This window comes from Patella vulgata, chromosome 3, assembly GCF_932274485.2.
Source record: "Patella vulgata chromosome 3, xgPatVulg1.2, whole genome shotgun sequence".
Classification (NCBI taxonomy): Eukaryota; Metazoa; Mollusca; class Gastropoda; family Patellidae; genus Patella; species Patella vulgata.
The window spans coordinates 67,745,754-67,762,349 of NC_065881.2; the positions used below are offsets into that span (position 1 = coordinate 67,745,754).

Below are 16,596 nucleotides of genomic sequence, written 5' to 3' on the forward strand. Positions count from 1 at the left end.
TAAGAACAACCCCTTTACCTCCATCAGAGATGAGTTAATTCAACTTCTGTGTACTACATTGATTGTTCAAAGTTTCAATATTGATCCACCAGAACATAACACTAACTTAAGAATGCGAATAGTGAAACTTTTAATGAAAAAATTAATGTTGTACACGGAAGTCGAATCAACTCATCTCTCAGGGGGGTAAAGAGCATGTTCTTATGGGGGGAAGGGTTGTTGGTCTCCTTAAGCAGTGTTTTGATGACATGCTGAGGTTGGTTGACTTATGCACGAAAGTTGATCGTTGTACGCAAAAGTTGAATTAAATTTGAAATTTCTGCATTTTGTCGCCCCCCCCCCACCACCATGGGAAGGGGACCTGCAACTTAAGAATCAAGGTTCAGAATATCAGGCACCACTGTCCACTCACCTATCATAGTAGAAATTTTGTACGCAATTTACGAAACAACCTGAACCTTGCTCCCGTACTATATTTGATTATGAAGTCACTTTCAAAATATCACAGGCTCAGAAAGTGCCAAATGCACAATATCCCTCACTTTTTCATACACACAAAAGGAAGCTACAAAATTAATAGCTGTGGTCGAGACCCTCTAAACTAACATTAGATCATCAAAAGCAGAATGCAGGCTTCCCAATACTTAAACACAAAGTAACATTATACTAAAGCTTTGGGAGACAGGTATCCTATCATCCTGTGGTCCTTTAAACATCTTTTTTAAAAACCCAAGACATCAAAAAGGTCTGTCTGCTGCCTGTTCACTATTGGAATTTCCCATGTATATGTGTGTAGGATGTGATTGAGAAATGACACCATTTATCATTAGCTTTCTCCTGTAGGAATACAATCTTCCTCATTTTATCATGCTCAAATCTCCACACAAAACATCTTAAAACACTCATTATACGGTGTATCATCAATAACATAATCATACAAGTAATATATAAATATTTTATTTACAAAATTATTTTTTTTATATTATTAACATTTACACCACAGCAATATAAATAATTTAAATACATGTATATACATCAATGAAAAACACAATAAGCTGGGTTGCGAAGCTGTGCCATAAAAAATGCTTTTAAAAACACAATTTTCATCCGAGAAATAGGGACAGCAATAATGACCGAATTTTCCTACTTGTGGGCCAAACTCATCAGTCAGCCCCCAAATATCCAGTGTAGACCTGAAACAAGATTATAAGCTGCCAATGGCCTACTGGTAAATCCGGCCCTGAAAGCAATAATTCACTAGTTCTCTCTCATATGAAATCAACTACTCCTAATACTAAGTTCATTGTCAGACAAGAATTATAACATTCATTAATCAGTCTAGTTTTTTAGTTTAAATATTGATTACCATACCATTACCTGCTCTTATTTTCTTCCTGACATGTAAAACAAAGTTCTTCACTGACAATATATCAAATATATGTAATATATCTTGGCAGATATATATCATTGAATACCTTCTGAATATGCTATGTATTTAAAGATGCATGACGTAATAGTTTAAAAATATTAAGTGAACAAGGAATAATCAAAAAGTTCAGTCAAATTACTTCAATGGATATTTGAAGAATGGCATAGTTTCAATTTTCATTGCTACCACTGTTACGATATTAAACAGTCTCGAGTATCCATTTTTAAATTAAATTATTAAATGATGATTTTGTTTCAACCCGTTCAAAATCACAACCATCCAATTGTCTAGATAGTTGATTATGGGCTTTGAATAGCTCACTGACAGTTCAAAAACAGATATATTTGAGATATCAAGGAAATAAGGCAATTTACCAAGTTTCATTAAAATTGGATAAAAAATATAGACTATTTTGTGTGGAAGCATGCATGGATGGACGGACAAGGGTGACAACAATATATTCTCATTAAATGTGGGCATGTAATTCCACATCATAAAGTCTAAAAAATTCCCAATAAATGTAAATTAAAAAATCCAGAATATACAATCATATCAGTAAATACTCTCTCTTCATTTCACATTTAATTAATAATAAGTACACATCTACTAAGGGAGTGATCTTTTTGAAATGGAAATTAAGACGTATAATGAGAGGATATTAATTAGGATTAACCTTGTTGATCAGTAGATCTAACTATCATCAATGAAAAGGCTTGATGCGGTATTAATATATCAATGGGTACTTAAGGCAAGGCTTATAATAGACTCTATATATCCTTAAGACATGCTTGCCATTACAAAGGAGATGCTAAAAGACTTTCAAGTGTTTAGATGTATTTCAAGAAGTAAGAGTTGATGCCATACACAGAGATACAGCTTCTATATCATTTTCATAATAATAATGATTCTGATAGTTTGATGTTGAAAATAAAATAGCTGTCAAAATATCAAATCTGTCACTCTTTCTTTTACATAATATTTTTTTTAGCCCAGCATGGCGATGATTACGACTATTCCCATTAATATAGTGAAGAGAATAACTGGAGTTAGAAGTCCCCATACTGGCCATAAACCAACATTTACACTGAAATATACAAGTCAACAACATATCTCTTATAATCTATTCAATCTACACTAAAAGCTTGAAATATTTTGTACATTATTGATCTACCGTGTTCCTTGTCTAATTAAACTAAACTCATGAAATACACAATAAGCATATTTCATATTTCTTACATAATTTATCATACTAAGATTTCAGTTTTCAAAACCTGGGGCATGTTGTTGGAGAAGAGAATTATCCTTTTTTCCAATCAGTTTTCAAAAACTGTGGAATGTTGTGGGTGAAAAGAATGATCTTTTTCTTCAATAGCCTATTTTCCAACAGCTGTTTATGACTACATGTATCAGCATAATGGTTTGTCCTCAACACTGACATCAATATCCCATTATGTTTGAATCATGTAGGTTATAGACATTTGTATATCCCAGTATTAGACTGTCATGATATAATGACTGATTGAAGTATGACATGTTGTATGTATACTATAAACTCATTGTATGTAATTTTCTCTGCTGATGCATATCAACAAATTTTAAAAGTAAACACTGTCAAATAAATGATTGATTATTGTAATTTATGACTGTATGCATAATGTTGTATAAATAAACATTACATGTATAGAGGAATATCAAAACTATGCCATATCTAAACTTACCATATAGCACCACAAACAAAACAACCTGTTGCTATGGGGATAGCTGCAGGGTAACGTTTTTCCCATTGGTCACTACTTATCTTCTTTATATAAGTTAACCAACCAATTAGAAATATTGCAACACAAACATTAATAGCAATCAATATAGCTCCTATATAAAACCATAATCTGTAAATATAATCAAACATATCATCTGTATTATTTATATAAATATAATATGCATCTGTCTACAATCATCAAACAGCCAAATCATATTTAACACTAGGAGAAAGAACAAAAAAATAACAAAATAGATTAAACACCATAACACCATATGCTACTAAATATAAAAGGAAGGGTAATTCATGTAATAAATCTTGCCAACACTGCAAAAATTTTGAAACTAGAGTGTTTATTTTATTTGTAGTGTATATTGGTAAATTTTGAGGTGATTAATATTTGCATGAGCAGACCAATTCTCAGGCAAATTACAAAGAAATCATCGAGTTCAATAAAATGTTATCTTTTCCTTATGTTACGACGTAAGGGCTTGATTGGAATATGTGACATACCTCATATTTTAATATTACTTCTAGCATAGTGAAACATTTGAACATAGAGAATTATTTTATAATATATGCACATTCCAGAACCAGGTATTGTATTGAATGCTCATTATTTCTGCCTTCTATTGATATAAAAGCAATTGAAATTTATAATCTTGTGGTGAGTGGTACAATTTTCTAGTCTAATACAATAACAGACAAAGATTTATGCTTGCTGGGCTGGGTTCACATTAAGATACAGACTAGGTAATAGTGTAGCAAATAATCCATTTTATCTGAACAGAATAGGTAGGATTATAAAATAGTTTCGGTAAATCGTTACTGCATTAGAATCTTGAAATGGCGTAATTGGTTTCTAAAGAAATTGAACTTTATTTAGCAATATGAACAAAAATTATTATCACCAATTAAAAGGAACAGATAAAAAAAACACAGCCTTTGCGTATGTCGGTCTACAATGTCTAATGTATTTTGCCAGCTAGATTACTAAAGCTTTGTCTCAATGAATATCATGTCTGGTTGTTTTAAACACTGTCCAGCAATTAAGACAAACACAAATCGTTTTTTGTCAGAGTCAGTCATTGTTAAATGGGGATTGATAACGAAATATTGATATACTATACAATAATTGTGATAACCCATAATTATTAAATTACTAGATAGATTATCTGATACAGTCTTACACCATAAAAATTATGATTACCATCTCAACTGCAATAATGTTAATTTGAAATATTTACACATCCAGCAATCAAATAACATAAACCCACATCTTTCTAATTATAGCCAATTGATTTTTATCAGTCCACGAAAAATCATCAATTTCATTATTTACTGAGAAGTCATTATTAAGTAATTTATCAAAATTCATAGTACATAACATGCAGCAATATGTCTGCTGTACACTACATAGAGAACGGAAAAGGTGTTTGTAGCTATCACATTTCTGGTAATTATTTATTAATAATTATCAAGTCAAATCAAACAGTCAGTAACAAAAAGAATCAATGGCAACCATATTAGAAAGTAATTAATTATACTGAGTATAACACAGTCTTATAAAGACTAGTAATTATAATCATTATGTTTACTTATTATATTATGTTATCTCTTCATTAAATATTAACACTTTTTACCATAACATTTGAATATTGCCAATTTTTTGTAGAATATAAAAGTCACTTGAGAAAACAAAAAAACCGAAAAAAAACCCGCTCAACAATGTCGCTGTTCAATCAGAATTTTACATGAAATGCTCATTATCAGTACCATCTTATCTACATCATGCTAAAAAAGGCTGATCTATCAACAAAAGCAGTAGAGATAGAACTGTGGAAAATTAATCTATAACATTTTGTCAAGTGTATATAATAATGTACTATAAAGAGGATAAATTATAAATAATTAGTAAATTGTACTTAAATACGTTATTATTATAATATTCTCATAAATATTATATCATATATATAATATATTTTTCTCTGTAAAGTGACACAAACCAGAGTCATGAATGATTGCTCTATTTTCTTAACTGTTGATTTGATGAAAATTTCTTCATATTTTGTATCTCTAATTGAGTAACCTTGTCAGTGGACAGTTGCAAGCTAAATACAAACATCCCTGTTGACCTATCAGCATGTGTGATTAGTCTATGTGTGATGACAGTAAATATGTCTTTTGACTATCCTTGGTTAGAAGTTAAAACAGTTATTCATGACCGCACAAAAAGCCACAAATGATTCTAAAATTTGAAAGGAAAAGCTGACTTCTGTTTAATGTTTCAAAACAAAATTTTAATCATACAGAGCTTGCCCAGTCACTAACTGAAATAACACATTGGTCATTGGATCTGAATCAAGCCAAATTAACACTTTTATTTTGAGCTAAATCAAAGAGGTTTACCTCCTTTAGTAGTATGTTTTGGGGACATGTAAACATGACTTATTAACACCTGTTTTAATATTTACACAATGTGCTCCCACCACCTCCTTACAAGTAAAACACATTAAATAATGTCAAAATCTTTCAAAATTGGTGAAAAGGTAGTTTTTCTGTCCCTTCTTTGGGATTTACAATGTTTTTAATGAACCTTTAGGCATTTGGGCATTATCAAGCAGTGTCACTTTAATATTAATGAAGTACTTGACATTTTGTTAACCTAATCATTTATAAATATATTGTTTATTAAAGCTGTTGTATTTAACTGTTAATAGCCTGAATTATAATAGTACTGTGATCATGTCAACACCCCATGGTATCAAAGTAGTCCATGCTTACTTGATTTGTGCACAAAAATAACCTCAATCATGACAACATCAATAATTACCATGTTTTAAATGAGATAAAAAAAAAAAAATCTAACAAAAACTGATGTGTTGTTTATTATGCTTATCCATGCTATTTCACAACTGGAATAAATCAATAAGTACTTCAACATTATCCAACCAACTGAAAAAGCTTGCAGCATATTGCCTACCATGCTAGAGGTCACCTTAATTGTAAGAAAGGAACTCGTCGGAAGTCCTTCAATATGACCTTCCGTCCTTCTATGTTGTCGGAATTACAAACTTCCCCAGAGACGATCCTGTTCAAGTGATAATCTTGATGCCAGCGATACCTTCAAGGACATTAAGCCAACATGATTTCTCTACATATTACTTCAATAAATTCTTCTATTATTGATTATATGAAGACGTTTGAATTAATTGCCTTGTATTGAGCTAGGTATAATTTGATGTATTTAATAAATGATGGTAATAAAGATTGATCACATATAGACACTCCACAGACCTTATGTTCTGCATCATATTAGTGAGGGTGATTACAGACATGAAATGGACATATTATTGACAGAAATCATACCACTGTCTATTGTTTTATAATAAAGTAGCAGCAATCAGGCTATTAACTTTCCAGCCAAATCTTTTAATGACAATCAAACTAGTGTAAATAATTATTACTATGGGTGTACACAACAGTCTTTACTGTACATAAGGGAGACAGTAGAATTTATTGATAGGGATATAGGTAATAGAAGAATTATCATGGCACACTAGAGACTTATATAAAGCCATTGTCAATCATGCAATTTCGCAATGATGTTACCATGATGTATAATTGGAACAATGACTATGATTAGGAGATTCTAGCTAAGATTGATTATATCTTAAGAACATAGTCCAAAAATTCATAAAAATGATCGATACTCAGAGATAATGTTTTTAGCTTGAAAAAAAATGAAGCAAAGGTCTACTACATGTAGCCTACCAAGAAAAATAAAGGCGCTTACAAAATGACTGGTATTTCTTACTGGTAATTATTGTGGTGTCAGTTTAAAGATAGGTTCCCAGAAAAGTATTTAACAGGTGGTTATTTCCAATAAAAGTATGGCAATTTTGGTATATATGAAAAGTAGAGATATCCAATCTTACTAGAAAAATACTGGATTCCCCAAAAAACACTCATGGAGCGTATACAGGACAAAAATGTCAGGGTTCCCCTAATCGGCAGCCCGACGATTAAGAATATCTGCACTCGTGACGTCAAAGGTTGCATGCTGAGATTGAGCGCTTGATGTACATGTTGATAAACTTTATGAAGAGTTAGACGTACAACACTTTCTGGGATGAAAATCACGAAAAAAGATGCGGGCAGTGGATAATCCGAGAATTTAATTAGGCTTCGATATTTGTAATAAATAGTCAGCGATTAAAGGCACGTCGTCTTGTATATGCAATAAATTCTCCTCTGACTTCGCACCCGTCAGTCACAAATATGACCTCTTTTGATCGATTTTTTATAGCAAGGGTATTCCTTGACAATTACAATGTTTTGAGAAGGATTTGAAGCAAATTTATGACAAATTAATTAGTCTGAATATGTTTTTAGGCCAAATATATCATCAAATCGCCCAGTTTGTACGCGGGAATGTATCTTTAATGTTTTGTTTTGAAGTCACTAAAAGGGCCTGCAATAGGCATACTTAACTCTTACATAAAGCATCCTCAGAAGTGGAATTATTGACTGTGTTCCAAAAGGTGTTACAGACAGACACTGTTTCTTAGCCTACATAGAAATGCTTATTATCTAACTCAACTCACGACAATCGCAAAGTATGAACAGCGTACGTTAGAAGCAGAGTTATTGTGTCCTGAAGTTTCGATTAATGAAATTGCTTATCTCTGCTTACCCAAAGCAGAAAATGCTCATCGTAAATTCAGTCAAGGCAATTACCCAATGAACTTTGAATATTCTAGATTGATATAACTTATAAGCAAAGTTACATGTCGTCAGAGGCAGTATCTGGCATATTTGACAAAATTCACTTTTTTTCTTCTTCAGAATCAGAATTTTCTTGCACATCTCTTCGTCTAGTTCTCATATTTCTAAGCCAATAAAAAAGGCTTGTATAATATTGTTTCAAAATGTTGTACATGGGGTTTTCCAGCCAAAATAAATAAATATCAGGAAAATAAACTATAAACTTAGTGACTTACCAAAGCATCACAAGCAAACAAAATGTAGCCAGTATTGTTTTGAGCTTAGTTATGTGATATCTAAGAAATTCAAGCAGTTAAAGGTGAATTTTTTCCCCCGAGATACAATTTCAAATTACTAGCTTTCACTCCTTATTTCTGCACTAGATATTTAGCCTGATATGTGCAGATAGCTACATGCTGTTTAAACAGCTACACATACATTTTGTACAGAAATATTAAAGAAAATCTTTAGAAGTACAACATTTTGCATACAACATTTTGATGTGACTTTTGCTCGATACCATGATTCTTAACCTCTATAACTTTTTTCGCTAGGCTGGACAATTTGGCAAAACTCAGATACAACCTTCTGACAATGTATTTTGACCCAAAAGGTGTGATGAACCCATTTAATAGTCCCCTGTCTTTCTTTAACAATAATAAAAATAAAATTATAAGTAGTATTCAGGGGCGGATTGGGCCATTGGGCGATGGGACAAAAAATGAAAAAAATAATTGTGTCCAATTCGTCTTAAAAACCTTTTTCTGCTGAACATTAAATTGGGGGGGGGGGGTGTTATTGGACCGGCCATGGAGCGATGATGATCATGTTGTATGTGGCTTTAACGGGCTGCCACGCCATCACTGGAGTCTGGAATGGGCTGGTATAATAGACTTCATGAATTTCACTTTCGTCACTCTGTACCAATGTGTCTTGTGGCCTTCCATCACAGGAGCAATCAACTAGCGCTCCCGGCAACAAAAATGGGACATTTTTCAATGAAAATATTCCTACTTATTCAATATTCCTAACTGGTTAATCAAATGGTCAAAATTTTCTCAACTAGTCGCATTTTTTAACCAGTTAAATTCTCTTGACTCTTGATGATACAATGATAATACGTTAATTAATAATATGAAGATATGATAATTTCACAGGTTGATGGTTGTAAATTACTTGCAGGTCGGGGTTTTGGCCTAAATTAATTGATTTATGAGATATATTATTTGACAGAGATTATGATCAGATATGCCACCAAATCGCATATTTGGGGTTCATTTTTCAAAATTTTCGAGGGGGAGAGCCCCCGGACCACCCGTCCAGGCTCCGCGGTCAGTAAAAGGCGCCGCTCCGACACGGGAGCCCGGGTTGGTTCCCGGCCCCAATCCGCCCCTGGTAGTATTCAATGAAAATTATAGTTTTCACAAAAATTTCTGGTTGGATGGATAGATGTAAAGATTGACAGGGCACCAAAAAAATACATTAAAATGTGGGCATAAAATACAGTGAGTAATTCCTAACAAGCATATCTTTACAACTTACCTGTTAACATTTGGATTGAATCTTAAAACCATGTAGAAATCACTAAAATGAAACACAGCAATGGAAGCTATTAACCATGTAATATTCTGAATACTGAATGCAGATTCTTTTTTCTGATATTTTCCAAATGTTTCTTCAAATTGCCTGCGAGTTTCTGGGTTAATGCTCCTGAATTTTGATTCTTCTGGTCGTGTTTCTGCATATAAACGATCTGTGAAAAGAATTTAATAATTTATTATTTAAAATAATATTTTTAGTGTGAATTTTTTCAGAGATTAGAGTGAATTTTTTCAGAGATTAGAGTGATTTTTTTCATTTAGAGAGAGAGAGAAATGGGATTTAACGTCCACTCACACAAACTAGGTCATTTCGGGACTATCATATTGTTCAATTTTATTTCAATAATTCACTTGCGCATAGGGGTCTTTAGCAGTGGGAGAAAACTGGAGGAGGGGGGAAAACCCACAAGGTTTTTTTCATTTAGAACGTACTGCACATGTACTAACCTGCTATTCATCCTACAGTAATTCAAGATACAGACATGTTTAGTCAGTGACAGAATACCAGGAAATTTCCCAGGGACCCAAAAGTGTAATCTTTTATTTGAGTAAACCTTTACTTTGATGGGGGGTTGGATGGCCGAATGGTTAGCATGTGCACTGTATCATAAGGTCTGTCATTGAGTTAACTGGCGAGATTTCGATTCCCCGGTTGTACTTGACAAGGTGTAGGGTCGCCTATCCAACCTTGTGGGTTTTCTCCGGGTCCTCTGGTTTCCTCCAACTGCCAAAGACCCCTACGCGCAATTAAATTATTGAAATAAAATTAACCAGGAGTTAGTCCCAAAATGACCAAGTTTGTGTCGAGTGAACTTAAATGCTATTCAAATATTATATTCAGTTTAAAGGAACAGTTTTTGAATAGTTTTAGATTTCTAGAAATTGTGAATATTTCAAATAATAATATCAATATTTCCTAAAGGTGGCAAAAGTCAGGTCATATTTCAATAATTCAACTTTGAAAAACTATTTGAATTTGTATTGTTGTGTGAGCACTAATAATATCTAATCTCAAATTCAAGATTGATTTCATGAAGATAATTAAATAATATCATGAATTTAACAAATTGAAATTGTATTCCTGCTCTAAAACTACAAATCACACAACCAATAATATATAGTATTTTTATTTAGAAAACTGTGCGATGTTACATGCCAAACAACCTGCAAATCTTTTTAAATAATAATAACATTCACTATTTAAATGAAGCTTTGATACAATTATGCAATAATTTCAAGTATAGTGAAGTAACAATTGTGGATCAAAAGTAGGATCAAACTTAGACAAGGTACCGGTACATTTGTACCTCTTGTCTCTAACTTCTAACTTCTGTGTCTCGAGATAAGGTTTGGAGTTATAACGATTGATTATTGTTAGTTATTCAATTTTTTCAACCGCGCTTGATTATCAAAACCAAAAATACATGCAGTTAATGTGAATATATTGTGTCATTATATTAGGTTGTGTGCATAAAAGTATTGTACATATACAATTATCCTGATTCTTATTTATAAGATCTCACATGCATTACCGGTAATAATTAAAATGAACTTGAAAGGCAAAACTAAAAGAGAACCAATCACAGATAAAAACAAACGTGTCAGAATCAGATTTATCTCAGTGTTTTTAGTGACATTCTTCTAGAATGTTTAAAAAACCCAATAATACTGTCTATGGTGCTGGTTCTTATCTTCATGGTAGGGTGCCCCACCATAAATAAATATCTCCAAATATCTCGACAATTACACCACAATATTTATATATACATACCAAGCTTTAAATCAGTTTCGCACATTTATAGTCACTAAATAAATGGTGATATTGTACTTAATAATATAAGCTATGATCATTTAACCATCAATAAATAATAGACTGAAGTGAAAAATGGTTACGTGTGTCGGCCATAACATCTGGGACCTTTTGAGTCAAAAAAAAGTAACATGCCCTTGTTTTGAAATTAGTCTTGCTTAACCAGTCAACCAATCATTTGCCATATGACTGACAGGCTGGGATAATCAAGACTACTTTTTTTACGAAACATATTCAGAAAGTTGGAACAAGATATTGAATTTAGAAACACGCATGTTAGGCAACTCAACAATTGTTTTAAGAAACTTGGAAAAGTAAAATGAAACAACTGCTATTATCATGTTCTTGTCGAACTCGAGTGTTTCAGAGATATTATTTGTACTAAACCAAAAGATACCGCTCCTAACAGTATAGTTAATGATAAAGCAATTTAAAAAATAAAACAATCGTAATTTCTAAAGCTGCTGCAATAACCAAAAAGCTAAATATTACTGCTATTCAGAATTGTCAACCTGAACCATAGATTTTTTACGGCTGTAATAGTTGATCGATGTTTAGAGAATTTCATGTGCGATGGATATTTATAGAAATCATTCAAATCATTGACTCTTGTGCTGAGTGTTATCGCACCGTGTGACTAACCAGATATCACTTCGAGACAAGCCACTGAAGCGTGTACACTCACCGTGTAGAGTTCAACTTTCAGTAGGGAAAATTTTGACTGCAACGGGCAGAGTATTCATGATATAAATTTGTGGGATGCAGTGTTGTTAAATTTAGGCAAAGAAAATCCATAACAATGCATGGGAGATAACTCTTTTATTTACTGGTTCGTCTTTATCGAGTTGAAATAATGATGGTTTACCGTTGTATCAACCATCTGATAAAGTTTATAAGAGATTATAATTTTAAATTCCAAAATGTTTCCTTAATACGCACCTGGGTCTATCGTATCCAAAAGACGACCAGCCAGTTTATGTTGAACTCGTCGCCTAAAAACTTCTTCGCTCATTCTATCAGCCATCTTGACGCTTTTGGTTGCCGTTGTATTCTGGATCGTGTCAAAATTTTACAAAACGAACAAGTAAATGTTTTATGGTAAGGCTGTATATATACTTGGTTATTTATTTCAATTGCTCTGTACTTCGAAGGGAAAAACCCTTGACGAATCGTGTTTTTAAATAATAGACAAATAAACAATTAATAAACAAATTCGCTGGAAAGCATTTCGAATTAGATGTCTTACAACAATTTTACATTATCCAATGTTTTGCATTTGGAGAGAGCTTTACGTGTCACTGTCTTACCGTTTCGATTAATGTGGGCAGAATGGGTGAAACCTAGATTTGAATTTTGGTGAAAACGTGTGAATTATATCGTGTGACAGTCACAAAAAATATGACGAAAGATAGATCAGATACAAGACGGCGGCATCTAGTCAAGAATAAACCCCCAGAAATAGTAAATAACCATGTCCCCACCAGGGTATCATCAAAGACAAAACAGGGAATGGATTTCAGGACAAAATTGATTGGCATATTTGTGACGACAGTGTCAGTTGCACTTATTGCATATTTTAGATATCAACAGTTATTAAAGGATGCTGTGAATACTCCATTTGATTCGCCTAAAATCATCCATGATAACAGTTCCAGCGCACTAGTAACACCAGAAAGATTTTGGGGATCATACAGACCCCACACATATTTTGGTCTAAAGACTAGAACAGCTCATTCACCTGTTGTAGGCCTAATGTGGCTTCAACAGTTTACTGGTAAAATGCCTCCTCCAATAAGACATTGGTGCAATCAAGATGACCAAATTAAAGGATATGGTTGGACTGCCCATGATGGTGTTAATTTTGGTGTGCAAGAAATAAATGATGATAATTTTGTATTAAATACATCATTTGTAAAACGGAGTGGAGGTATTCATGGTGGTGATTGGACTGCTAAAATATCTGTGATGCCAAAGGTTAATATTTCTTATTTCCATATACATGTACACCTACCAGATGATTATAAAACAGTTAAAAAAATAACTGTCCCCCAAAATTCCCCAAACTAGATCATTTTTACTATGACATACATTTATGAACATAAAAGAATTATTACTTTCAGAACTTTAAAAACACACTCTGAATTTGAAAGTTAAATTACTAATTTGTAAATAAAGACATTAATATATATTTCTTTTTTTTTGTTTCAGGAAAGTGGTTCTCCAGTTTTTGTATCTCTAATGTTTTACATGGCTTTAGATGGACAAGGACATCTGAACCCTGTAGCATCAAAGAATCGACTTACAGAAATAAATGGAAACACAGAAGAATTAGGCAATTTTAGGATGTCTTTTCCAAAAGCATCAGCAAAAAGTCCTAAATACCATCACCTGGTTACCTACACTCAAAGCATAGAGAAACTTAAAGAGGTTATGATGGGAAATATAAGAGTTGATGCCTGGGATAAAGCTAGAACAATGCCCTATTTTATTTTGGGTGGAAGGATGGTTCCAAGAGATAGTCCAGGTGGTCCTAACTACGCTGTACACCAAATAACGGCTCAGTTACCCATAGAAATGGAAGTTTTATTTGAATCTGAAAGTGTTGAAGACAGAACAGAACCATTGTCAGGAGAAACGTATGACAAAACACTTCATAAATATCTGGCACGATTTGACCAGAAATTTACTGATTTATTTCAGCTACAGAGAAAGGGTTATAACAAATCAGTGACAAAATTTGCTACATCAGCTATGTCCAACATGATTGGTGGGATTGGGTATTTTTATGGATCATCAATAGTGCAGTCAAAATATCATAAAGAACCTGTAAATTATTGGAAAGCCCCTTTGTACACGGCTGTGCCTTCTCGACCTTTCTTCCCCAGAGGGTTTTTATGGGATGAAGGCTTTCACAATATTTTGATTCGAGAATGGGATGAATCCATTTCAAGAGACATCTTGTTCCACTGGTTAGATTTATTAAATTCTGAGGGTTGGATACCAAGAGAACAGATTCTTGGTGAAGAGGCAAGAGCTAAAGTCCCGGCACAATTTGTCGTTCAGCAAAATAGAAATGCAAACCCACCAACCTTCTTCCTTCCACTGCAAAAGATAATAAGCAATATGATTAAAAGTAATACAGATAAAGATCGTGCTATCCTAAAAGCTTTGTACCCTAGATTAAAGGCATGGTATAACTGGTACAATTCAACTCAAGTTGGATCACAGAGATCTGTGTATAGGTGGAGGGGCAGGGACCCAACTACTAACAAACAACTCAATCCTCAAACACTAACTTCAGGCCTTGATGATTATCCAAGAGCTTCTCATCCTACTGATGACGAGAGACATGTTGATCTACGCTGCTGGATGGCATTAGCATCAGGTGTAATGGCAGATATTGCTAGAGCATTAAATGCTGACTGGGAGGAATACAGAGCAACTTATCAGATGTTATCAGATAATAAATTACTTGATGAACTTCACTGGTCCAAAGAGGGTCAGCAATATAGTGATTATGGTTTTCATACAGACAAAGTAAAATTAGAATTTCCTAAAGTTAATCCAAATCAGCCACCAGGCCAGCAGCCAGAGAAAGTCAGAGTTGAGATAACTAATCCAAAATATCAGTTTGTCAATTCTTTTGGATATGTGAGCTTATTTCCCTTTTTGTTAAAAATTGTAGAACCAAGTTCTCCAAAACTATTTACAATTTTAAATAACATAAAAAATCCCAATATGTTATGGACTGATTATGGATTAAGATCATTAGCGCGTAGTGCCAAGCTTTATAAGAGATACAATACCCAACATGACGGTCCATACTGGAGAGGAGCTATATGGATAAATATGAACTATTTAACATTAGGGGCATTAAATCATTATTCTTTAACTGAGGGACCATATCAAGAACTAGCTAAGACAATTTACAAAGATTTAAGAAATAATATAGTAGAAAATATGTATAGACAATATATAAAAACTGGATATATTTGGGAAAATTATGATGATAAAACTGGTGATGGCAAAGGAAGTCATCCATTTACTGGTTGGTCAGCCCTTGTAGTCCTCATAATGGCTGAAAAATACTAAGTACCTTGTTATGTTTTATCATCAGAAACTACTCACATTTCAATAGTTGTTACCCAATTAAGAACTTAATATAGACAGAATCACAGGTGTAGATGAAGATTTTTATATGTTCACACTTTGCCAAGTAAGCCAAGCCCATTATCATATCAGGCAATGAAATAATCTGTTATGGCTGCGACTCACATAGAAATGTACTCTTCTTGTCATGAGGGATTTCAAAGAATAGACTGAATCACACATGTATATATAGATTTTTTTATATGTTCAGACGTGCCATTTAAGCTAAGCTCGTTATCACATCAGGTAATGAGATAACCTCTGCTGTCATGGCTACGACTCACATAGAATCGGCACAGAATTTGTTATACTCTGGTCATGAGAGAGAGAGAAATGGGGTTTAACGTCCACTCGACACAAACTAGGTCATTTCGGGACTAACATGGTTCAATTATATTTACATAATTCGCTTGCGCGTAGGGGTCTTTAGCAGTGGGAGGAAACCGGAGGCCCCAGAGAAAACCCACGAGGTTGGACAGGCGACCTTACTCCTTGCCACGTACAACCGGGGATTCGAAACCACGCCAGTCGACTCAATGACAGACTTTATGATACAGCGCGCGCACGCTAACCATTCAGCCATCCAACCCCCCTACTCTGGTCATGAGGGATTTCAAAGAATACTTTGAATTGATTGAAAAGATGCAAGAGATTTTTTTATTGGCGTTGATCAGGTTTGTTAGTAGAATGTGCCACATATTTCATAAGTGATAGTCAACCAGAATCGCATAATAAATTTTACTTATCTCTTCAGATCGAAGTGTGTTGATACCTTTTAGACATGGTATCTGGATACCTATTGGTTAGTTTTTGTTTGGAAAGGGAAACAACTTTTGTGTTGTGGTCGTTGTTCATTCTCATTAATTTGATTTTATCATCCTTGATTGTTTGTATGCATGTATTGTATGTTTTATAAAAGGACCCATAAAATATTAACATGTTCATCATGCCTTAATATCACACCAAATGGCAATTGATTAAAATATTTTTCTTAAACTTGAAAATTACATTTGTGTATTTTCTGACCAGTATCTTGAAGACCAACTCATCATTGTTATAAAAAGAAAAATCAGACTTTTTCGCA

The 16,596-nt window shown here is 33.4% G+C and overlaps 2 protein-coding genes across 2 annotated transcripts; one reads left to right on the forward strand and one right to left on the reverse strand.

Annotated features, from left to right (window-relative positions):
* Positions 1 to 941: 941 nt before the first annotated feature.
* On the reverse strand, positions 942 to 12,437 carry LOC126815794 (transmembrane protein 128). The gene is made up of 4 exons (XM_050541733.1): positions 12,303 to 12,437; positions 9,495 to 9,705; positions 3,148 to 3,315; positions 942 to 2,513 (listed from the first exon to the last, which is right to left on the reverse strand). The coding sequence occupies exons 1-4, from the start codon at positions 12,385 to 12,387 to the stop codon at positions 2,414 to 2,416; spliced, it is 564 nt and encodes a 187-aa protein (XP_050397690.1). The 5' UTR covers positions 12,388 to 12,437; the 3' UTR covers positions 942 to 2,413.
* A 192-nt stretch (positions 12,438 to 12,629) lies between these two features.
* LOC126815786 (mannosyl-oligosaccharide glucosidase) lies at positions 12,630 to 16,061 on the forward strand. The gene is made up of 2 exons (XM_050541723.1): positions 12,630 to 13,337; positions 13,572 to 16,061. Exons 1-2 carry the CDS (start codon positions 12,762 to 12,764, stop codon positions 15,453 to 15,455), a joined length of 2,460 nt encoding a protein of 819 aa, XP_050397680.1. The 5' UTR covers positions 12,630 to 12,761; the 3' UTR covers positions 15,456 to 16,061.
* Positions 16,062 to 16,596: the final 535 nt, after the last annotated feature.